This window comes from Jaculus jaculus, chromosome 5 (assembly GCF_020740685.1).
Source record: "Jaculus jaculus isolate mJacJac1 chromosome 5, mJacJac1.mat.Y.cur, whole genome shotgun sequence".
Lineage (NCBI taxonomy): Eukaryota > Metazoa > Chordata > Mammalia > Rodentia > Dipodidae > Jaculus > Jaculus jaculus.
This window is the reverse complement of record NC_059106.1, coordinates 136,238,775-136,262,936: the sequence shown is the minus strand read 5'-3', so window position 1 is coordinate 136,262,936 and position 24,162 is coordinate 136,238,775. Positions and strand designations below refer to the sequence as shown.

The window sequence follows — 24,162 nt, the reverse complement described above, 5'->3', positions numbered from 1 at the left end:
ACTGGGGTTTGATTCCCCAGCACCCACATAAACCCAGATGCACAAAGTGGCGCATGCATCTGGAGTTTGTTTGAAATGGCTAGAGGCCCTGGCATACCCATTCTCTGTCTCTCTCTGTCTCTGGGTGTGTGTCCATCTGTCTATCTGCCTGTCTGTGTGTGTGTGTGTCTCTCTCTCTCTGCTTACAAATCATTAAATGGCAGCATTTTCTTTCATTCATTCATTCATTCTTTCTTTTTTTTTTTTTTTAAGGTAGGGTCTCACTCTAGCTCAGGCTAACCTGGAATTCACTCTGTAGCCTCAGGGTGGTCTTGAACTCTCAGCAGTCTTCCTACCTCTGCCTCCCACATGCTGGGATTAAAGATGTGCACCACCGTGCCCAGCTGGCAGTATTTTCTGATAATCCTGAATCCACTAGTCAATTCAAGAGCTACTTCGGGTTTACATATAGGCCTTGCAGTCAGTTATGGGCAAGGTTTACCTTTGAAACTCTAGCTTCTTCCTGCATGTGACCTTCATGACTGGCCCTGTGGGCCCTTGGAAACGGGGCTGAGAGGACCTTCTCTCTGATAGGACATTTAAAAGGGAGAGCAGTGGAACAGCAGGCTGGTCTGCTGAGAGTCACTGAGACAAAATGCCTTTTTAGAATCGAAGCTTTAGTAAGAGAGTTGAAGCTGTATGCCAGGGCAGCACAGTAGAGTCTGAAGCCGGAAAGGCGGGGGGGGGGGGGGGGGGGGCTCTGGAAATCTGAAGAACAGAGCTTCTAGTCTGGGCACAGATGATGTGAGAGACTTCACAGAGGCAATGGGGAAGAGAGAGAGAGAGAAAGAAGATCTTTGGTCCTTCAAGGTCTAAGGGGCAGTGCTGGGGATAGAGGGACACAGGAATGTGCATAGGTAAGAGAGTCAAGTTATAATTTAAGCTTGCTTCAGCTCTGGCTTCAGGGTCGGAAGGCTCTTAAAGTGAACGCATCTGTTTCCTTTCACTCCCGTTAGGATGAATGTTGAATTCCAAGCTAGAGATGTAGCTTGGTTGATAGTGTTTGCCAAACATACACACTTCATAAACCTGATGTGGAGGGACACACCTGTAATCCCAACACTCAGGAGGCAGGAGCAGGGTGATCAGAAATGGAAAGTGATCTTTGTGAGTTCAAGACTAGCCTCAGCTGGAGACCCTGTCTCAAAAGCAGAAAAGGAGGGGGCTGGAGAGATGGCGCAGTGGTTAAGGCACTTACGCATTCTCTCTCTTTCTCAAATAAATAAATATTTCTTAAAACCAGAAAGTAGAATGCCAGTGTCACTTCTCACTGCTCTTTTCTTGCTCTACTGGGCTCTAACTGTTTTCCCTCCTCTGGCCTGTTCCTTCCCTTCCTTTAAGATTTATTGCATCCCTATTATAAACACAACTCCAAAAAAAAAAAAAAAAAAAAAACACATAACCCCAGTTCTTTAGAAGACCATGTCTGAGATAAACTTCTTGAGCTTTTCAGATCTTATCTCTTTAGCCTAGGGTTGTTTTCTGGTACCAGATCTCTTTCCTTCATGATCCCCTGGAGGATCTGCCCAGGCCCATCATCAGGCGGATCTCTGATAGGAGCCAACATTCAAGCCCATAGCTTGGCATACTGGTACACCCTTATAGCCAGGATTATGAGGAAGAAGTTAAGGACCCTGCGAACAGCATTATAATGTAAAAAGGATTGAGTAGCTGGGCTGGTGAGACGCATAATAGAATCCAGAAGGGGTAAAAATCTTCTGTATAGCTGGGCGTGGTGGCGCACCCCTTTAATCCCAGCACTCAGGAGGCAGAGGTAGGAGGATCGCCGTGAGTTCGAGGCCACCCTGAGACTACATAGTGAATTCCAGGTCAGCCTGGGCCTACCTTGAAAAATCAAAAAAAAAAAAAGTCTTCTGTAAATGAACACTGGGGTTGTTTCTAAGTTTATTTTATTTTTTTTGAGGTAGGGTCTCATCCTAGCTCAGGCTGACCTGGAATTCACTATGTAGTCTCTGGCTGGCCTCAGACTCACAGTGACTCTCTTACCTCTGCCTCCAGAGTGCTGAGATTAAAGGCGTGTGCTCCCATGCCCGGTGGTTTTGGTATTTGAAATAGTACTGCCCTGTAATGGCATTAAACATACGTCTTTGTGCACATCTTGTATCCCCATTGGCTAACTTCCTGGGTGTCTGACTGTGTGGAACCAGGCAGGGCAGCTCAGGCCTGCAGCCCCAGTACTCAGGAGGCCCAAGCAGAAGCACTGCCATGAGCCTGGGCTACAGAGTGAAGACTTGTCTCAAAACACCATAAACAAAACAGAAGTGACTGAGAACATAGCTCAGCAGCAAGGCACTGGCCTAGCATGCTAGGTTTGGTCTCTGGAATCACATAGTCAAAGGGTGTGTAGATTTTTACGGTTGGCATGTATTTCCCCAAAGTTGGATGTATCTCAAACAAACCCATTCTTTCTTTCAGACCAGACCTGCTGAGATCTGAAGGTATCCCCAGTATGGAAGTGGCTCCCACTGCATCCCCTTTGTCTGGAAGTCCCAAGATGTCCACTTCAAGCAGCAAGAGCCGGTACCGAAGCAAACCACGCCACCGCCGAGGGAACAGTAGAGGCAGCCACAGTGACTTTGCAGCAATCTTGAAAAACCAGCCAGCCAGGGAAAATGCGCCCGATCCCACTTACCTACACGAGCCGCAGTCCCAGTACCCTTCTCTCCAGCAGCATAACCCTGTGCCAGAGCAGAACCAGCAACTCCCCCCTGGCATGCCCCAGAGCCACCACCCCAGGCTGAATATGCATGGACAAGACATTGCAACCTGCGCCAACAACCTGAGGTATTTTGGCCCCGCAGCGGCTCTGAGGAGCCCACTCAGCAACCACGCTCAAAGACAGATGCCCGGCTCTAGCCCCGATCTCATCTCCACGGCCATGGCTGCAGATTGCTGGAGAAATTCTGAAGCAGCTGGCCAGGGCCAAGCTGGCCCCTGGAGCTGTTGTCAAACTGACCCCTATGACCCCTGTCTCCAATTCAGGCCAGAACAGTCTGGGTCCTTAAATGTACCTACTGCTGAGCCAGTGGGAAGGAACCTCGACCTTTCCAAGTCACCAGCACACAATCCCTTCTCAGAAAATGCCCAGAGCTCTGAGAAAATGGAGGCAAATGAATTTCACAGCTATCAGTCTGCAGCATCACTTGGTACTGCTCATCAGTTCACACCCCCAGTGCTACCTCGGAAAACAAGGCCCCCTGAGAAGGTGAGATGTAATGACGAGAGTAGGCTGTGTCATTGCCTTCAAAGGACATCAGAGGGTGTTACACACATCATAAAATATATACTAAAATAAACATTTTTGATGCTAGGCATGGTGGCTCATACCTTTAGTCCCAGCACTCAAGAGGCTGAGGTAGGAGGAGCGATGTGAGTTTATGGCCAGTCTGGGGCTACATAGTGAGCTCCAGGTCAGCCTGGGCTTGAGACTCTGCCTCACCAAAAATGAAACAAGGGGCTGGGGAGATGACTTAGTGCTGGGATTACAGGTGTCGATCACCAAACCTGGCTAGAACTGACTTTAAAAAAATATATTTTTTTTTAGGTAGGGTCTTGCTGTAGCTCAGGCTGACCTGGAATTCACTATGTAGTCTCAGGGTGACCTCGAACTCATGGAAATCCTCCTACCACTGCCTCCCGAGTGCTGAGACTAAAGGCGTGCGCCACCATGCCTGGCTTTGTAGCTGCTTTTATGCCCTTGAGGCTAGATGAGATCTTCCCTGGAAGGGAAGACTGTCAGCCAGCATACTTCCTCAGCCTTCCACATCAACTCCAGAACCCAGAAATCACCTCAGCTGTCCCAACCACAGCATACCTCTTCCTTCAGCCATGCTGAATCAATACAAACACATGAGGGACCTTTTTTTTTTTTATTGACAACTTTCATAATTATAGATAATAAACCATGGTAATTCCCTCCCCCTTCCAATATTTTATTTTTATTTATTTGAGAGAGGGAAAGGAAGAAAAAAAAAAAGAGAAAGAGAATGGGCATGTCAGGGCCTTCAGCCACTGCAAATGAATTCCAGATGCATGTGCTACTTTGTGCATCTGGCTGACGTGGGTCCTGGGGAATTGAACCTGGGTCCTTTGGCTTTGCAGGCAAGTGCCTTAACTGCTAAGCCATCCCTCCAGCCCAGGGACCTTTTATTTTAATTGAAAATAATAATTGTGTGCCGGGCGTGGTGGCGCACGTCTTTAATCCCAGCACTCGGGAGGCAGAGGTAGGAGGGTCACCATGAGTTCGAGGCCAGCCTGAGACTCCATAGTGAATTCCAGGTCAGCCTGGGCTAGAGTGAGACCCTACCTTGTAAAACCAAAAAAAAAAAAAAAAAAAGAAAGAAAGAAAGAAAAGAAAAGAAAAGAATAATTGTATCTATTTGTGGCAAGAAGTACCTCTTTATTAGTAAAATAAAATAGAATTGCATTTTGTATGCAATGTTGCATTGAAATGAGAAATACAGGCAAAGTATGGTCTGACTCAAATAATGTATGTCTTAGTGTAACTGTGATTTTAGTGGCAAAATGATTGTTATGTAAAAGGGAGGAAGTGGTTTTGAGGCTTTGAAGAACTGAAAGTCTACTTTGTGGTGGAATTTCTGTGAAAAACCCTGGAACCACTGAGTGACGACAATGCACGAGGCTGCCCCAAATCCATTTCTTTACCAGTTTCCCTGTGCGCCACTCACCTCCGGACAGATTCGTGGAGCCTTCATTTGCCAAGGGCAAGGAGAAAATTCTGTACGTCTTCTAAAATGTAGTATAGGGCCCGTCATCATGGAAACAGAACAAACTACTACAGGAATAAATGTGGAGGTATAGGTATGGGGTTTGTGTTGTTTGTTTGGCTGGTTTGTTTTAGTGTTTGTTTGGGAGTTGTTTTGGTTTTGTTTTGTTTTTTGAGGTAGGGTCTCAATGTAGCTCAGGCTGACCTGGATCTCATTCTGTAGTCTCAGGGTGGCCTTGAACTCACAGCAGTCCTCCTATTTCTGACTCCCAAGTGCTGGGATTAAAGGTGTGGACCACCACGCCTGGCCTTGTTCTGTTTTGTTTTGTTTTGTTTTATTTTATTTTATTTTATTTTATTTTATTTTATTTTATTTTATTTTATTTTATTTTATTTTATTTTATTTTATTTATGAGAGAGAAAATGGGCATTCCAGAGCCTCTAGACACTGCAAATGAACTCTAGATGCATGTGCCAACTTGTGCGTCTGGCTTATGTGGGTACTAGGGAATCAAACCTGGGACCTTAAGCTTTACAGGCAAGCACCTTAACTACCAAGCCATCTCTCCAGCCCATTTTAAGATAGAGTTTCACAAAGTAGCTCAGGCTAGCCTAGAGCAGACTTAGCCTCAGAGTTCTAGGATTCCAGGAGTAAGCCACCTTGCCAGGCAGAGGATATACATATATAAATGTGCCACTCAGCAAGCTATTACCAAATACCTTTAGATGAAAATTAAATCTTCTAGCAGTACTGAGGGATGTGGGCAGGGAGCGATGCTAAAATAAATGTCTCTTCCTTATCTTCCTCAGAGTGGAGATGACTCCTCAGAAGAAGAAGGAGAAGTAGACAGTGAGGTTGAATTTCCACGAAGACCAAGGTAAAAACCAACAGGTCAAGGACTGCTTTCAGTGGAAAGGGGGAGACCCTGCATTTACGGAACCTCTGCCAGCCAGTGTACAGGGAATTTGAATTCCACTTGCTTGAGCTTTCCTTTGCCACATCTGCAAGTTGTCTTTGCACAGCATATCATAGGTTGTTTCAAAAGGAACCTCAAGATGCAGATGTGGAGTGTCGATACAGACTGGCTGTTACACTCAGTGTGCAATATGCAGTTTAGGAGGGATGGTGTGTTTGTGGGTGACCTTATTGGTATCTAGTGCCCCCCCCCATGTTCATCTGCTTGTGCTACTACAACCATACACCACAGACTGGGTGGCTCAAGTAACAGAGACTAAATTTCTCATAATTGTGGAAGCTGGGAAGTCCAAGACCAAGATTTGGTTCCTAATGAAGGCTCTCTTGCTCTCACACAGGAGAGAATTGGGGAGGGCATATTCAATCCATAGCACCAGTTTCTTCAAATATTTTTATTTATTTATTTGAGAAAGAGAGACAAAGACAGAGAGAATGGGCAATCCAGGTCCTCCAGAACTCCAGATGCATGCACCACCTTGTGCATCTGACTTACGTGGGTCCTGGGTCCTGGGTCCTAGCCAGGCGTGGTGGTGCACGCCTTTAATCACAGCAATTGGGAGGCAGAGGTAGGAGGATCACTGTGAGTTCGAGGCCACCCTGAGACTACGTAGTGAGTTCCAGGTCAGCCTGGACTAGACTGAGATTCTACCTCAAAACACAAAAACCTGGGTTCTTTGGCTTTGTAGGCAAGCACCTTAACCACTAAGCCACCCTTCCAGCCCACCTGTTTCTTTAAAAACAAATGCTACCTATGTTGATTTTTAGTCTTCTGGCAGTGGGGGAACTAGATTTTCTCTCAGCAGGGCTCTGGCTGACAAGGCAGGAAGCAGGCACTTTGGTGGCTGAGCTCCTGTGGTTGTGTTTCCAGGCCCCATCGCTGTATCCGGAGCTGCCAGTCCTATTCCACCTTCAGCTCTGAGAACTTCTCAGTGTCTGATGGAGAGGAAGGCAATACTAGTGACCACTCAAACAGTCCCTATGAGTCAGCTGACAAACTTGAAGATCGCCTGGCCGAGAAACTGGATGACCTGCTGTCCCAGACGCCCGAGGTTCCCATCGAGATCTCCTCCCACTCGGACGGGCTCTCTGACAAAGAGTGCGCTGTGCGGCGCGTGAAGACCCAGATGTCCCTGGGCAAGCTGTGTGTGGAGGAGCGCAGCTATGAGGTGGGCACCTCTCCCTCTGCTGCATGCCTCTGCTCCCTTCCTAGTGCTTTTGGGTTAGTACATGTTCAAGCCTTTGGGGCCGGTGCAACTTTAATTTAGCAAATAAAATATTCACTTACCTCCATGAGGTATGTAGAAGCACACAGATCCATGGAGCTCCTTGAAATGAGGACAGCTCCTCACAAATGAAGCAAAATATTGACCTGTTCAGAACCCCATCATTTTAACTCAAACCGCACCTCCTTCACACCCTTTTCCCCACCCCTGCTAAGGGACCAAGGCTCTCTCCTCTGGGCCCTTGCTCCCCACTGGAAGATTCTGCGTTTCTATGTTGCCATTGGAGAGACAGGAGAATGTAATGGTTATAAGTATAAACCCCAGACTCAGGCTGCCTACATATGCAACCCCAGCCTTTCCACCTACTATATGACCTCAGGTTTCTTATCTGTAAAATGGCAGTGATAAAATCTATCAAATGTGAGGGATGATCTACTTCATTCATTAGGTTGCTGTGAGTGTAGACTGGCTTAACAAATGTACCATATATACAGTAGTTCCTGGAACATCATAAATGCTACATGAATGGAGCAACGTCATAAATGTCGTAACCATAATCATTTTTTCCATAAGCTCCCCAAGAATGGGACGCAGTGTCATTTATCTTTGTCACCCAGCATATTTTCTATCATGTGGGAGGTATTCAACATAGAGTCACTGAGGGATTGTAGAAAAGAATTAAGGGATTTTGTCTGGACTTTGCAGAACCCGATGCAGTATGAAGAATCAGACTGTGACTCTTCAGAGGGGGAGTGTTCTGATGCCACAGTGAGGACCAACCAACACTACACCTCTGCTACTTGGTGATAAAGAAATCCTCATCCTGAACATCTTGGGACACTGGCATCTCGAATCCGTGCCAGCCCGAGACTCTCCCTCTCTCCCTGTTTTTCATCTGGGAGGAGTTGCCCACCTTTACCACCCCAAGAAGCGAGCCGCAATAACAGGAACATGAGACTCCACAAATCTCTGGAAAAAAAAAAATCCAAATTTCAATCAAGAATGGCAGGGATCTATTTTATGGAATATATTCTAGCTACTGTAACATTGATATTTATTTTTGTTGGACATTTTAACACTTTGTACTATAAAGAATGAACTATATCTGATATATAGAGAGACATAATAATTTCTTTACAAAAAAAATAAAAAGAGAAAGGAAAGGATAGGAAAGGAAAGGAAAAAGAAAGAAGTCGGCTTTAGGAGCAGCCTCTGGAACTTGTAGGGCTGGGAGGCGTTTAGTGCTGCTTGAACCAGGTCTTTTGTCCACAGTGGCTGAAGAAGTCAGGGTGAGGCAGGATGTACTCCTTAGAACACAAAGAACAGCAAGAGAAATGCAATTCTGGGTGACCAGTACACATCGAGTTCACTCAGCTCATAGAGCCAAAGCCTCTGAGGGCTGTGCTTTCTCTAAGAGGAAAAAAAAAAAAAAAAAAAAACAGCAAAACTGTACTTGTGGAAGCTGATTTCATTTCTTAAACACTGAGCAGAATTTGGTAGTGAGGCTTACAAATAGCATCAAAGCTTATCCTTGGCAAATACGTCTATTGTTAATGCTGCCACTATCACCACCTTGACCAATGTGATCATCAGACTCAAGTGCCATTTCTCTCCAGTAGCTTCTTTTCTTTCTACCACTTCCTTTAAAAAGGAGTGGGGATCCTGAGAAGCAGAAAATGTTAAAATAAAGAACACCTGCAACAGTAGGAAAACAAATTAGTAAAAGTTCCTTCTCAGGATGGTTCTGTTCAGCCATAGAAGCAAGATGGAACCACCCCGCTCTGGACCCTCGTTGCTTATCTGCTGGAATCAAACTGACCCTAAGAGAGGTGTCTGCCCAGGGTCCACTCCCAAGCCATCCCTTTATTTTTGTTAATGAACTCATTCTAGCCCAGAAGCCTAGTAACTGGCTATAACTGTCAGAATGAAGGCAAAATAAGCAACTTGCAAAAGGTGACCTGTCTCCCACCACAATAGCATTTTTACTAAATGTTACTTACTTGTAAAATAGATTTGACTTCACTCTGAATCACTACAGTTTTGATTAGTTGGATTTGGAAATCTGAAAAAAGAACAACTAATCCTCAGCAGGGATTGGGAAGTGTTTTGCTTTCTCAAAAGCATGAGCTTGTCCCTGTCTTCAGGGTCCTGGGCTCTGAAAACTACCCCACGGTCCTTCATGGAGCCTTGACTTTAAGGGAATTTTTTTTTTTTTCTTGGAAACAGGATCTCACTGTGTAGTTCAGGCTGGCCTTGAACCATTGATCCTCTTGCTGGAATTACAGGTGGGCACAACCTGTAAGCCATGTCTGGTGAAAGGAAGTTAGTGTTTAGAATTTTATACACAAATATGTTGATTTGATTCCTGTCTGTCTCCAAGATAGGCTACTACCATGCATCTTTCCACGACTGGCTGGGCCCTTAGCATTGCATCCTGTGAGATGGTGGGAAGCAGTTGGAACATGCAGGCATTAATGTACTTCCAACCCCGGTGGGGATAGTGTCCCTCCGCTGGGTTTCGCTGACTGAATCAGCCAAGAAAAGGAAGGCAGGAGGGAACTGAGAGCAGATTGTTTAGTTGGAATGATCCCTCCATTTGTTTACACTTTATGTTGAGACATTGATTTAAAATTTTGTGTCTATAATTTTCAGATCATAGGTAAGATGAAGGAAAAATGTTAATTTATATAGACAACAGTATTGTTTGCATTAAATTATTCCATTTTGTACAAACTCTGTAGCTGGGCTACATGAAAGATCTTAAGTTATGGTATTGTTCTCATTGTTATTTTATTTTATAATGTTATCATTCTCATGTTTCTATCAGCCAGAAGGTGTGGTTTACAATGTAGCACAATGATTGTGTGTGTTGCTAACCAGGAGTTCTTATGGATTTTTGTGATTTTAATGAGGGCATGAAAATGGGACTGCCATTTGGGAGCTCCGTGGTATTCACCTTAGCTGTATTCCCTTATTCTGTGTACAGTAACTGGTCTGAGGATATATGTTCTGTCCTGAAGCCCAGTGGATACACTGTGATTTTCTATTGATCATGAAAGCTCCTAGGTGGGCAGATGACCGAGTAGATGGACAAGTAGTTCAAAAGTTATAAGCCTTTTCAAATTCCTTAGAAATCAAATCATGGGACTACATTAGAAGCAAAAAGAGAATGATTTAATGCTCTGAGAGGATCAGACTGAGAGTTTCTGCATGGGACTCATAGATTAGTCTTGAGATTTAACACCTATTTGTAATCTCCTTCCTGCCTGGTCCCATAAAACCAACATTTTCCTCCAAAGTGGGAATGACAGGAAGACTAAAAGCTGAAGAAAAGAAGGCTAAGAAATCAAGCTGTAATGTCATCCTGTAACAAGACACGAAGTTCAAGGAGGTATAGTCACTTGGAGGATCACGGGGCTGGGGAAGTATTTTTCATCCTCTGACTTCAGACCATCCTGTACCATGAATCTATGTGGTTCATCATTCCTTGGAATGGCTATGCTACAACTTTGTCTCTCTCTTTTTAATACAAAACATTCATTCTTCAGTTTGTTTTTTCTTTCTTTCTTTTTTTTTTTTTTTTCTGCTTCTATTGGCAACAAAGAAACATGAGGTTCAATTTCTGACTGGCACCTTTCAGTGATGGTCTTCCTAGGAAACCCACCCCCAGATACCTCATAATCTTGACCAGCATTTCAACATCTCATCTTGACTATCTTTTCATGCTAATGTCACCTTATCTAGACTAAGTATTATGAATGTGTTAGAGAAATAGTGTTGAATTCTCAGTCATTCACTGTATTCTCAAGATGTGAATAAAGTCCACATTGAACGCTTTTTGAGTAGAATTAACTAGAGGTTTCAGAGAAGGATGGTGTCCTATGAAAAGGTTAAAAGAGAACAAATACTTTCTCTATCCCCACCTTGTCCTCCACTGCCTGTTGGTGGAAACCAGGAACCTCTTGAATGGATGCATGTTTCTGTAGAATAGCTTGTAGTCACTTGGAAGAGTGCTGTATCAAGAGCTCAGGGAATTGAAACCTTTCAGTCCTGTCAGCTGCAACAGTGCTTCAAGGAGCCTCACAGGACTGTGATTTCAAGCTTCATCACTGACTGAAAGTGTAACCCCCTGGGGATGAATGTCCACATTCTTTGAGTGTCTGATTTTGACTAACCCCAAGATGAGTTTCAATTTGTACTGCAGAAAAACATTTGATTTTCATTTCTCTTTCTAGATCATGTCCTTGAATAAAATTTCCTTACAATTGTTTAGCACAGGGATGAAGAAGCCTGTGTCCACTCTGAAATTATAACAGACCTTACCACAACACATAAACCTGGTTGCAAAATTCTGGGGGAGCTCCTATCCGGGAAGTTGAGGATGCCAGCTCTGATGCAAGATGATTTGGGATGGCCTACCTGAAGTTCAAATATTTTAAACCTTTAGTACCAATGAAATTTATCCTTCTACAATTAAGCCCATTTTTAGTAGGACTGAATAAGTACTAGACATTTACGTCAGAGCCTCATTGTGCTAAGTTACTCTCCTAGCCTCCTAAGTAATGGAAGTAATCATTTTGGAGTTTCTTGGTTTCCTAATTTTTTATTTGTTGTATGTCTATGCAGTATGTGATGTGTGGTGCATGGGGGTGGGGTGGGGAGGCATGCCCATGTATGTGCAGATGCAGATACCCCATGCACATGCATGTGTGCAGAGACCAGAGGAGAGCACCAGATATCCTCCCTAGACTCATCTACATATTTCCTTGAGAGGAGTCACTCACTAACCAGAGCTGCCATTTTTGGTCACACTGACTGGCCAGTGAGCCCCAGCAATTCTCTCTGTTCCTCCCAGGACTAGGGTTACAGGAATGCATGACCACACCACCTTCTTACATGGGAGCTGGGGAACTGAACTCAGGACAAATCAGGCCTTCACGTTTGCACAGCAAGCATTTTTACCTGCTGAGCCATGTCCCCAGCCTGTAACCTAGACTTTTACGTGTTCTCTATGTGGTAGCATTGACATCCCCTCAGTGTGAACACAACCTTGTTTTTTAATGTTTATTTACGTGTGCATACATGCCAGAGTCTCTTGCCCCTGCAAACAAAAGTGACGCTTGTGCTTTTCTTTCATCCATTTGTGTGGCTGGGGAATTGAACCTTGGCTGTCAGGCTTTGCAAGCAAGTGCCTTTAACTTCTGAGCCATCTCCTCGGCTCCAACACATTCTTATTGATTAAATGGCTTTTTCCCCATGCCCTTATGTCTCAGTTTATAAAAGGTAAAGTAGTCTTGCTTGACTTTCCTGAAACTGAATTCTCCAGAACAGAACATAGTTGAAATCCAAGGAATTCCTGCCTTGCTTCACAATCCATGTATTGTTTGTTCACAAGGCCAGAAACCAAAACACCACTACATGCCATTATCAACCAGCTCCAAAACACTCCAGGCCAACTTCATGTACTCAGCACTATATTCTTCCCTGCACAGCCTCATAATCACTGACAACAGGACACTTGGAGCAATGGTTCTCACGTGATTGGATTGGAGCACAAAGGGAGGTCTTTTTGTCAGCCCACCTCTAAGGTCACAATTTCTTTGTTTTGTTTTGTTTTTTTTCAAGGTTGGATCTTGCTGTAGCTCAGGCTGACCTGGAATTCATTCTGTAGACTGGGGTGGCCTTGAATTCATGGTGATCCTCCTACCTCAGTCTCCTGAGAGCTGGGATTAAAGGTGTGTGCCACCATGCCTGGCTACGGTCACAATTTCTCAAACGTGGTTTGAGATCTTGACTTTTCCTGATGAGAGAATAATAGAATTGCACCAGTGTTCTCTATATGGGTCTCATCTAAGGCTGGCAGGGGCTGCACCTTGACAAAGTAAGGGCCATTTTCCCTGGTCTCTGCCAGCTGAAATTCCAGTTGAATAACCATCAGTCATCTCTTAGCTCCCATAGTCTCACCATAGTCAATGAGCATGTTCTCCCCCTCTCCCCTACCCTGGGTTAAGAATTTCTCCAGAACATACAGAGTTGGCTCCATTTATTTTTACTAGTCTGTTTGAAACCACTTGTCAGGACACAGAGCCATGAGATTAGACGTACATGGTAACATCAGTGTTTCTCAACACAAGCGTACCGCAGAAGTCATTGCAGTTAAGCTATGTGTGCAGTCATTGGCAGCTCGTCAGTTTGTTTCCCTTGGTATATGGTAGAGGTAGGTCATCAGCAAAATGTACAGAAGAACTCTTTGACAGACTACCAGAGGGTAAGGAGTGATGTCCGCAATATGGACTCACAAATCAGCACTGATACTGACATCCACGGAGACTTAATAGAATCACACCTGTTACACAGCCTGTCATGCAAGGCCAACCTCATCTTCTCCCAACGCAACACTGGGACAGACAAGAGGCAAAGCGAACAGACTTGAGCCCCTTGTCAGCCCATACAATGGAAACAGTATTTTCTACAAGGCAATCCATTTCACAGTCCTGCTAAGTCAGGACTGGAATGAGCATCAGATACAATTAATTCACCTTCCAGAGCAGACTGTCCTTTTAACAAGCCTCTTACACAGATGAACACTGTCCAAAGCACCTGCTGAGGTAACTAAGACACAATGAGGACTTCTCAGGGTCCATGCCCTTTATACAAAGCAGTAGAGTCAAAGGCTATGGCAAGCGCAAAGTTCACATCACGTGTCTTTTCGACTGTTTACGTGGTTGATGTTGCTTGTTTCACTCAGCCGCAGGTGTTTCTGGCTAAACTTTTTAATGAGCGTTCCAGGAACCAAGGCCACCAATGCTATGGCCAAAAGCTTCAAGATAGTTTCCCAGGAGAACAGAGCATCCAGAGAGGTGAGGGTTGACAGGATGGAGCCTGTCTGCACACAGATGAAATTGTATGGAATTAAACCTGGAAGGAAAGGGAAAACGGCCCATCAGTGGGGGCAGGACACATGGAAAATGGTGCTTTAGCAAAGATGACTGGGAATTCAGAACAGTCAGCCCACTGTTTATCATCCCACTCTTGACCCCTAAGCATCTTCCTCTCTATTCTCTTCCCTCCCTTCCTATGCACATTTGCCTTATTCAACAGAAGGACTTAAGATGGTTTACAAACACATACCAAAAAAAAGTTTATATATATATATATATATATATATATACACACACACACACACACACACACATACATATACACACACACATCACAATGAGAAAATAGCAAATAGCAAATCAAATACAAAATACAAATAGCAAAATCAAATGAATATACATAGAAATAAAGGTAAGTCAGGAAGGAACAACAACAACAACAAAAAAAAAACCACATAAGGTTTGCACATTAACTGAAGATTGGTCCTATAGACCAAAATGGAGAAGCCCTATCATAAAATGTACAGAATGTATAAGATTTTTTTAAAAATCAAAGAAAAAGTTTCTTAACCTGGGCATGGTGGCACACACCTTTAATCCCAGCATTTGGGGGCTGAGGTAGGAGGATCACTGTGAGTTCAAGGCTACCCTGAGACTACATAGTGAATTCCAGGTCAGCCTGAGCTAGAGTGAGACCCTACCTTGAAAAACTAAAAAGTTTCTTAGAAGTATTACTACTTTTTATAGTTAGCACTGTCTTTAAAGATTCATCAAAAGGGCTAGAGAGATGGCTTAGTGGTTAAGGCACTTGCCTGCAAAGCCAAAGGACCCTAGTTAGATTCACAGGACCCACATAAAGCTAGATACACAAGCTGGCACATGCGCCTGGAGTATTTTTTGCAGTGGATAGAGGCCTTGGCATATCCACTCTCTTTCCTTCTGCCTTTCTCTCACATAAAAAAATAGATATTTTTTTAAAAAAATTCAGCAAAAACCGGGTGTGGTGACACATGCCTTTGATCCCAGCACCTGGGAGGCAGAAGTAGGAGGATCACTGTAATTCAAGGCCAGCCTGAGACTACATAGTGAATTCCATTCCATTGTCAGCTAGTGCAAGATTCTACCTCAAAAAAACCAAACCAAACCAAACCAAACCAAAAAAAAAAAAAAAAAATCAACAAAAACACTAAATGACAAAAGTCTGGCTGGTGGCTGGACAGCAGGTGGCTAACACTCCCTTAGCGTCATGCAGAGTGGTGCACATTGGCGGCTGAGGCAGGAGGCTTGCCATAAGTTTGAGGCCAGCCTGGGTGTTGTAGATGGCTTCATGTTGCTGGGATAAACATCCAAACCACACACAGTTTACAGAAAGAAGGGGTTATTTCAAGCTTACAGATCCAGGGGGAGGTTCCATCTATGGCAGGAGAAGCTGGTTCCCATTTATAAATCCCAGCACAGAGGGAAACCACCCAGCCAGCAAACTCCGAAAGCAAAAAGCACAAAAGTGAAGCGAGCAGCAGGGACCGTGCCAGAGCTCACACCTCTCTGCACACCTTTGGGCTGGAATGCAGGCCTGCCCCCAGTGACATCTCCTCCAGCCAGGCGCCTGGAGACCCATGTTACAAGGGTTAATAAAAACACCTGAGTCTATGAGGAGACATACATTTAAACTACCACACTGGTCTACATAGCATGACTCTGCAATAATAACTAAAAATAATAATAAAAGAAACACATTCTCAGGCTCCACCGCAGAGATTCCTGTTCCTTGGTTCTACAATAAAGACCAGAAATCTGCATTGTAGATGTCACCTCCACTCCTGCGTTTCTGATGGGCTGGGACCCCAGCAAGCCATTCTTTGTCTACAGTGGATGAAGTACATGGGAGATGACAACACCGACCACTCAGGGCCATACAGCTTGTCATTCATGAAGGCACTCTGGACTCCAGAGTCTTTCCAAGCCTGATGCCACTTAGGTAATGACAAGCTGTTAACTCCCATTAGCTGAGATACTCTGAAAGCTGATATGATCAGAACTGGCTGTGGTTGACCTTGCTTGATGGAAGCTCTCAATTTCTCTCAGGCATTCCCTATTAATAGCAGCTGCTCCACTGCAGATTTGTTATGTTAGACCTATAAGCCCTGAATGTCATTCCCTCCATGCTGTAAGAGAGAAGGAACGTCCTTGCTTCAGGCTTAAGGAGGGTGACGGTTTACTTAAGTATGGACAGAGTAAACAGTCAATGATTTGTTAGGATGTTAGCACTCTAACGTCCACACAACTTGACGAATACTTGGAGAAACTGCTGTAGTCTCAGCCTCTCATCTGGTCACCTGGCTCACTGAAGGTAAGTAGCCGGCTGGTGGCCATGCAGTGATCAGAAAGCACAACCCTTTCCTATGCAGAACTTTGTCAAAAAGGGGCCAAGGGTCCAGAAAGGCAGTCCTCGCTCTGATCTCCCAACAACTCTGCTCTGCCTACTAGCACTTCTTGTGGGCCAAGTCATGTGCTTTATAGAGATTAGCCCCCTAATCCTAGTGCCTAGTACATGCTTGGCATGTAAGAGGCACTAAAAAGTACAGCTACAGGGCTGGAGAGATGGCATAGCAGTTAAGGCATTTGCCTGCGAAGCCTAAGGACCTAGGTTTGACTCCCCAGAACCCACATTAGCCAGACACACATGGTGGCACATGCATCTGGAGTTCATTTGCAGTGGCTAGAGGCCCTGGCACTCTCTCCCCTTTTCTCTTTCCCTAATACATAAATAAATATAAAAAATTTAAAAATGCAATATACAATGTACCATCTTTAGTTATTCCATTTCTACAGATTTTCATGTTCAAGCCAATAGACTTGAAATTATTTTAGGTGCCAGGCTTGAAGATGTACTGGGAAAACCTGTCTTTTTGCAGCTAGGCACATGCCCAAATGAAAAGTGATCAAGAGCGGTCCTCCTACCACAGCTCTCAAAACTCAAAGTCACCTCCCCAACCCATACCAACATCTTACCGATAAGAACTGAGAAAAAGAACTGCACAATGGGGATGTTCAGAATCGGGGCTGAGAGGTTCAAGAACCAGTTTGGTGTCATGGGGAAAAGTCTCAAAAACAGTAAGAAGAAGAACAAGCTGTTTCTGTTCTCCTCCACCTGCAACAAAGAGCCAAGAATCAGGAAGCAGAATGTGGGGGAGAGGGGGCGCTCCTGGTACTGTTCTTCCCAGCTCTTCCTACACCCTTTATGGTAGAAACCTTTCCTCATTTTGAAAACGTACGAGCTGGATATGGTGGCTCACACTTGTAATCCCAGCACTCAGGAGGTTGAAGCAGGAGGACTTCCATGAGTTCTAGGCCAGCTTGCACTACCTAGTGAGGTCCAGTCCAATCTGTGCTATATACCCTGTGTGATAGTTAAGGTGTTGTCAATTTGATCTGTTTAGTAACCCACAGGCTGCTTCTAGGAAGGATCAACTAAAGGAGGAGGTCTTTCTCCCAGGGTGAGCCCTTCCCCCAGAGTGGGTGGCCCGCTCAGAGAGGGACTTGATATAAGGAAGCTCTGGGTAGAAGAGTTCCCTTTTTTCCTTCCGTCCTTCCACTTGGCTGCCGGAGCTGCTCCCTACCTTCTAGCGTGGATTGAAGACCAGTGCGGACTAAAGACCAACATCAACTGAAGACCCACGTGGATCGAAACCCAGCGGCTCCTCAGGAAGCCTCCAGGCTTTCCAGCACCATCTGCAGTGCTGGGTCGGGACTGCTGAGGCATCTGGCCACGTGGACTGAGCAGCTACCAGGTTCAGTGATTCTTGGGCCTGCAACTGCTATTGGACTACTGTAAGCTAATCCAATAAATTCCCTTTTTAAAATAATTCATTCTAGCAATTCTGTTCCTCTAGAGAACCCTGACTAATACACCCTGTCTCAGAAAAACAAAACAAACAAAACCTAGCCAACTGTACTGCACACCTGTAATCCTAGTACTTAGGACATGGAGGAAGAAGGACCAGAAACTCAAGGCAAGCCCTGACTACATAGTACATTCAAGACTAACCTGGGTTACATGAGACCCTGCATTAAAATCAAATCAGAGGTAATGGTGGCACACGCCTTTAATCCCAGCACTTGGGAGGCAGAGGTAGGAGGATTGCCATGAGCGTGAGGCTACCCTGAGACTACATAGTGAAATCCAGGTCAGCCTGAGCTAGAGTGAGACCCTACCTTGAAAAATAAGTAAATAAACAAACAAATAAATAAATAATGGTATCTGAGGGCTGGAGAGATGGCTTAACAGTTTTGCAAGCATTTGCCTGCAAAGCCAAAGGACCCGTGTTTGATTCCCCAGGACCCACGTAAGCCAGATACACAAGGTGGTGCATGTGTCTGGAGTTCATTTGTAAGAGCTGGAGGGCCCTGGTGTGTCCATTCTCTCTCCATCTTCCTCTTTCTCACTCTCAAATAAATAAATAAATAAATAAATAAAATATTTTTTTAATGGTACCTGAGAATGAGAGAAATCAGAAACTTATCTAAAACCAGAGTAAAGGGCTGTAGAGATGGCTTAGTGGTTAAGCGCTTGCCTATGAAGCCAAAGGACCCCAGTTCAAGGCGGCTCGATTCCCCAGGACCCACGTTAGCCAGATGCACAAGGGGGCACACGCGTCTGGAGTTCATTTTCAGTGGCTGGAGGCCCTGGTGTGTCCATTCTCTCTCTATCTGCCTCTTTCTCTCTCTGTCTGTTGCTCTCAAATAAATAAATAAAAATGAACAACAAAATTTAAAAATAAAAATAAAACCAGAGTAAATAATAAGAGGTGCTAAGATTTGATCCCAGGTGCCTCCTTTAGGCTCAAAAGAACCTCTCTGACTGCTAAGGCAGAGTAAAGGCAGGTTGTGGGAAGTTGCTGCTCCTCACTTTTCTCAGACCACGGGGGACACTCAGGAACCCAGCACTCAGATGTTCCTCGTCCTTACCTTCCGCTGAAGCACGGCTACTTTATCAGGAAAGTAGGAAACGACCAGCTGTTTGCCAAAAGTACTGGAGAGCAGGTAGCAGCACGTGGCGCCCACGGAGGTCAGCACACAGCACAGCAGAAGCCCCAGCCATGGCCCAAACAGGGCACCAGCAAGAACATTCTGAAAGAAAGCACACCCTCAGCCATGAGAACGTACAACAGCTGCCAGCCAACCTGTCCTGGAGCTTGAGTCATAGACCGCTTCTCCTTCCGTGGCTATCCCAGCCAAACCCCAATGCCCATTTTAGAGGGAACAACGACACTGCGAAATACAAGCCTAGCCTGTCCTTTCACCTTCCAAACAAGAATAAGGATTAAAGCTGGGGGCAGGAGCAAGTTAAAAGGGAGGGTATATATAGTCAGCACTTGACCCCAACATGGGCTATAGAAGCCCTTTAGCAATCACCTCCAAGAAGGCAGAAATGAAGCCCAGCTATTTTTACTATTGCACAAACCATCAGTGTTCCTTCAGTAAGCTATGTAAGATGTTCCTTTGTTTTTGTATTTTGCTGGAACTGCCTTTATGCTATAAGCTAACAGTGGGGGGGTCCCATGTTGACCAAAGCATTAGCTGAAAATTAAAATCTTAGTTTCATAAAGATGAAAAAGAGAACCAATACTTTGAATGTGATTAGATTAGTAAATATCATCCTGCCAAAGCATGGGATCCAAGAGAAAAAGCAAAAGGGAAAAACCAAGTGTGGTGATACACTCCTAAAATCTCAGCACATGAGAGACTGAGGCAGAGTTACCATGGCTTTAGAGCCAGCCTGGACTACAGTATGAGTTCCAGGCCTGGCTAGGCTATAAAGTGAGAGCTTGTCTTAACATATGAATAAGCAAATGAACAAACGCAAGCAAGTCAGCAAAAGGGAACCTCAGCAGGGAGATGTGGGGAACTGCTGAGCATCCACGGTGTATGCACCTGTACAGTGTCTTATATAAGCAGTCCTTGGTACATCCTGTGCCTATGCCATATCTTTACCTCCCTTCCTTCCTTCCTTCCTTCCTTCCTTCCTTCCTTCTTTCTTTCTTTCTTTCTTTCTTTCTTTCTTTCTTTCTTATTTGGCCCTTCAAGGTAGGCTCTCCCTCTAGCCCAGGCTGACCTGGAATTCACTCTGTGGTCTCAGGGTGGTCTTGAACTCATGGCGATCCTCCTACCTCTGCCTCCCAAGTGTTGGTATTAAAGGCATTTGCCACCATGCCCAGCATTATCCTTACCTCTTTCTACAAGTAAGAGATTAAGCATTGTGGCCAAAAATCCCACCAGGTAGAGCCAGGATGCCCCCCAGGTCCAGGTGGAACACCCACCAAATAGCAGCTGGCCCTTTGCCCTGAAGCAGAATTGGCTCCTGATGGGAGATAGCCCCACAGGGTCTGCCCCTCGTCTTCCACACCACCTAGCTCGCTGCCTCTCTTGGACATATTTACTTCTAGTTTCCAACCAAAATTTGCTTGGGTAGATCCAAGCTGAGCCTCCAATAGAGAAAAGGTGCTGGGGAAGGAAACGGTAGCATGACAGAAGGAAACCCAGGATAGCAGCACGCCCAATGCCTGCTCTATCAGCCTCTCCACGCGTGTTCCATTTCATCCTCCCACACCACTGCAGGGTCTCTGGAGGATCAGCCATATTTTACAGACAGTGAAACAAGGTTGGATGGAGGGCAGGACACTGACCAGGAAGCTGGAGCCAGGGATGGCAAAACCCTGCTTGTAGAGGTAGGCGCTGCAGAAGAGCAGGAACACGTAGGTCTGGTGCTCCTTCCGGTACTCCCGAAGGACCTCAGAGAGCTCCCGCAGCTCGGCTAAATCAGAAGGGAACCACAGCGACCTAGGGATTTGGAAAATCAGATGAGATGGAAACACGGATCCAGAAGAGGATTATGGCCTTGGAAAAGTTACTCGTCTTTCCAAAGTAAGTTTATAAACATGCCCATCATTAGTCTGCTGGGAACACAGACATAAGAACCCAATATGACATGAAGTTGATTACAACACAACAGAGGCAGACAGAAGAGTTCCAGCATGAGCCAGGCGTGGTGGCGCACGCCTTTGATCCCAGCCCTCGGGAGGAAGAGGTAGGAGGATCACCGTGAGTTTGAGGCCAGCCTGAGACTCCATAGTGAATCCCAGGTCAGCCTAGGCTAGACAGAGTAAGACCCTACCTCGAAAAAAAAAAAAAATTAAATAAAAAATAAAGGCAGGGGCTGGAGAGATGGCTTAGCAGTTAAGGCACTTGCCTGTGAAGCCTAAGGACCCTGGTTTGATTCCCAAGGAACCATGTAGGCCAGATGCACAAGGGGACATATGCATCTGGAGCTCATTTGCAGGGGCTACAGGCCACTGGCGTGCCCATTCTCTCTATCTGTTTCTCTCTCTCTCTCAAATAAATAAATAAAATATAAAGATAGAAGATTCCCAGCACAGAAGCAAGAGACCTGAGCTGCTTCCCTCACTCTACCATTTTCCAGTTGTGTAACCTTGGGCTAGACCATGAGCCTCACTTTCCTTATCTAAAAAAGGAAGATTTGGCATTGGATATTCAAACTTCCTTTATTTATTTATGCTGAAGACCAACCCCAAGGCCTCCCATATCCTAAGCATGAACTCTATCATCAAGTTTTACCTTTAAACTCTTTGATCTATTCTTCTATTTTAAAAAATCATTTTCTCTCTCTCTCTCTCTCTCTCTCTCTCTCTCTCTCTCTCTGTGTGTGTGTGTGTGTGTGTGTGTGTGTGTGTGTGTGTGTGTGTGTTTGGAGGGGGGAGGGGAGCTTTGAGGTAGAGTCTCACTCTAGCCCGGGCTGACCTAGAATTCACTATGTAGTCTCAGGGTGGCCTCAAATTCTCAGCTGTCCTCCTACCTCTGCCCTGCCTCCTGAGTGCTGGGATTAAAAGTGTGTTTTTGAGGGGCTGGAGGAATGGCTTAACAGTTAAGGCACTTGCCTGCAAAGCCAAAAGACCCAGGTTCAATTCCCCAGGACCCACGTAAACCAGGTACATAGGTGGTGGCACAAGTGTCCCTGGCACACCAATACATTCTCTTTCCCTCTCTCTCATTGTCTCTCAAATAAATAAATAAAAATTATTTTAAAAAATTTTAAGTGTGTTTTTGAGTAACAGCATGAGTCACAGCATGTGCATGGAGGTCAGAGGATAATTCTGGGGTCAATCCTTGCCCTTTACTTTGTTTTGAGGCAAGGTCTCTCCATGTTGTGAGCTTTAAGGAAATTCTCCTGCCTCCACCTTCCCTCTCACTGTAGATGTATTGCTTTTTTTTTTGTTTTGGTTTTCCAAGGTAGGGTCTTGCTCTAGTCCAGGCTGACCTGGAATTCACTATATAGTCTCTCAGGGTGGCCTCAAACTCATGGCGATCCTCCTACCTCTGCCTCTCAAGTGCTGGAATTAAAGGCGTGTGCCACCATGTCCAGCTGTACTGCTTTTAAGTGGGATCTGGGGATCTGAACTCAGTACTCAGAGTTGCTCAGCAAGTACTTTATCCACTGAGCTATCTCCTCCATGCTGCCCTGCCCCCCTTTTTGAGGTAAGGTCTCACTTTTTCCTAGAGTGACCTGGAACTCACTCTGAAGCCCAGGCTGGGCTCAAACTCATGCTACTTCTATCTCAGCCTACACAGTGCTGGGATTCCAGGCATAAGCCACCATGCCTGGCTATTCTTAGGAGGCAGGCAGATTCATTTCTAGATAAGCGTTCTAAGTTACCTTCCTTTCAAGGCCTCTTTGGCAAGTCCAGAACGGTTCAGATGTCACACTGCTCACCCTCCCCATTCCTTCTCAGGTACCAAACAAGAATAACTGTTTTATCATTACCAACAAGCCAATAAGACATCTTCTGGAAAAGTATATCTGACCCCACATCATGAATACAACTTTCTTGAAAATAAGGTAGGCTTGAAATGAACTCTTTTGAAGAGCTTCCTTTTTCACCGTGCTCAGTCCAGTGTCCAGTGCACGCCCAGCCTTGTTCAAGGGTCACAGTGCAAAGGCTACCTTGCCTCTGCCATCTGAACAGCTCCTGATTCCATCAGAGGCAAGTGATGAGCCACCTCTCCACGTTGTCACAGAATGCTAGTCTTAGCACCTCCTACAGCCACAAGAAATCCTTCTTAGCTCCAGTAAGGGGCAACAGCAAGTGAAACCAGTTGCCCTAATATTCAAATATCAGTAAATCCCTCGAGAATGCATCGATGTGACGGGCGCACTTCCATGCACTTTATAAATAGTATGCTGCAATCACGAAAACCGGCCGGGTAGGTATTATTCAGCCTGTGACTCGCCTAGTTAATCAGGAGAACAGGAAAAGTGTGGAGAGCCAAGAGAGGCGACCCGAGAATTAACTCGTGAATAACCCGAGGTCCGTGCGACATTCCCCCTGGAGATTAACGCCTTAAAGGCCTAAGGGCTGATCTGATCAAAGTAGAATGGGGAAAGGAGAGAGCCCGAAAGTGGACAAGAAGGGCATGAGCGTCCACACCGGCCTCGGGACGGCTGGAAAGGAGCCTCGCGGCTGAGAGTGGACAAGTGTGGCTCCGGGAAGGCCCGGGTCGCACGCCGCCAATCACCCCTGCAAATCTACCCCGGCCACACGAAGCTCCCAGCCGGTGCCCGCTGCCTTGTACCCGGCCTGTGCTGACAGACACGAGCCGACCTCCGCCGCCTCCATCCTCGGCCCAGGTCCCTCGCCTCCGGCCCCTCCCCACGCACCTGCCTTCGGGCTCCCCGGCGGAGGTCACTCTGCGCCCCGAGGGCAGTCTCGTGGACAGCAAGTATAACGCAAAGGTGCAGCCCACGAAGACCACGAGGAGGCCCAGCAGGCGGCGCATACCGGCGCGGCGCCCGGCCGGCGGGCCACAGAGGAGCTGCTCCACTCGTTGCAGCGCCGACACCTCGCGGCCCGCGCACTGAGCCGGCGGAGCAGGTTGACGGACGGACCGGGGCGGGTCTACGACAAGCTCCGCCCCCTCTCGGCCGCAGGCTCCGCCCCTGCCCAGAAAGCCTGGGTCGGCCTGTGGGCCAAGGGCGCCTGTTCCTCCTCGTCTTCTTCTCCACCGGTCCTGCAAGCGCCCACGGCGCCACCTTTGTGGCAGAGTCGGGAGATTTAGGGGTGAGTCCTGAAAGCTGCCCACAGCCAGCTTGCAGATCCGGTCTTGCCCACAGCCTCTGGCATACAAAGGGAATGTGGCCAGCAAATGTAGAACCACGTAGGCCTACCGTATACACATACAAATAAATAAATAAATAAAGGGCTAGAGAGATGACTTAGCGGT

General features: G+C 45.9%; 2 protein-coding genes across 4 annotated transcripts in view; one reads left to right on the top strand and one right to left on the bottom strand.

The window, feature by feature from the left end:
* The window catches only part of Map3k13 (mitogen-activated protein kinase kinase kinase 13), a 147,652-nt gene extending 137,903 nt beyond the window's left edge, over positions 1 to 9,749 (top strand). For all 3 annotated transcript variants that reach the window (XM_045150179.1, XM_045150178.1, XM_045150177.1), the window contains exons 11-14: positions 2,476 to 3,265; positions 5,597 to 5,664; positions 6,631 to 6,928; positions 7,691 to 9,749. In XM_045150179.1, coding sequence (XP_045006114.1) covers positions 2,476 to 3,265; positions 5,597 to 5,664; positions 6,631 to 6,928; positions 7,691 to 7,792 — 1,258 coding nt within the window. In that variant the 3' untranslated portion in view covers positions 7,793 to 9,749. The remainder of the gene's footprint in view (positions 1 to 2,475; positions 3,266 to 5,596; positions 5,665 to 6,630; positions 6,929 to 7,690) is intronic.
* A 3,262-nt stretch (positions 9,750 to 13,011) lies between these two features.
* Positions 13,012 to 23,778, bottom strand: Tmem41a (transmembrane protein 41A). The gene is made up of 5 exons (XM_004654313.2): positions 23,600 to 23,778; positions 20,553 to 20,706; positions 18,835 to 18,996; positions 16,879 to 17,017; positions 13,012 to 13,903 (listed from the first exon to the last, which is right to left on the bottom strand). The coding sequence occupies exons 1-5, from the start codon at positions 23,716 to 23,718 to the stop codon at positions 13,683 to 13,685; spliced, it is 795 nt and encodes a 264-aa protein (XP_004654370.1). The 5' UTR covers positions 23,719 to 23,778; the 3' UTR covers positions 13,012 to 13,682.
* Positions 23,779 to 24,162: the final 384 nt, after the last annotated feature.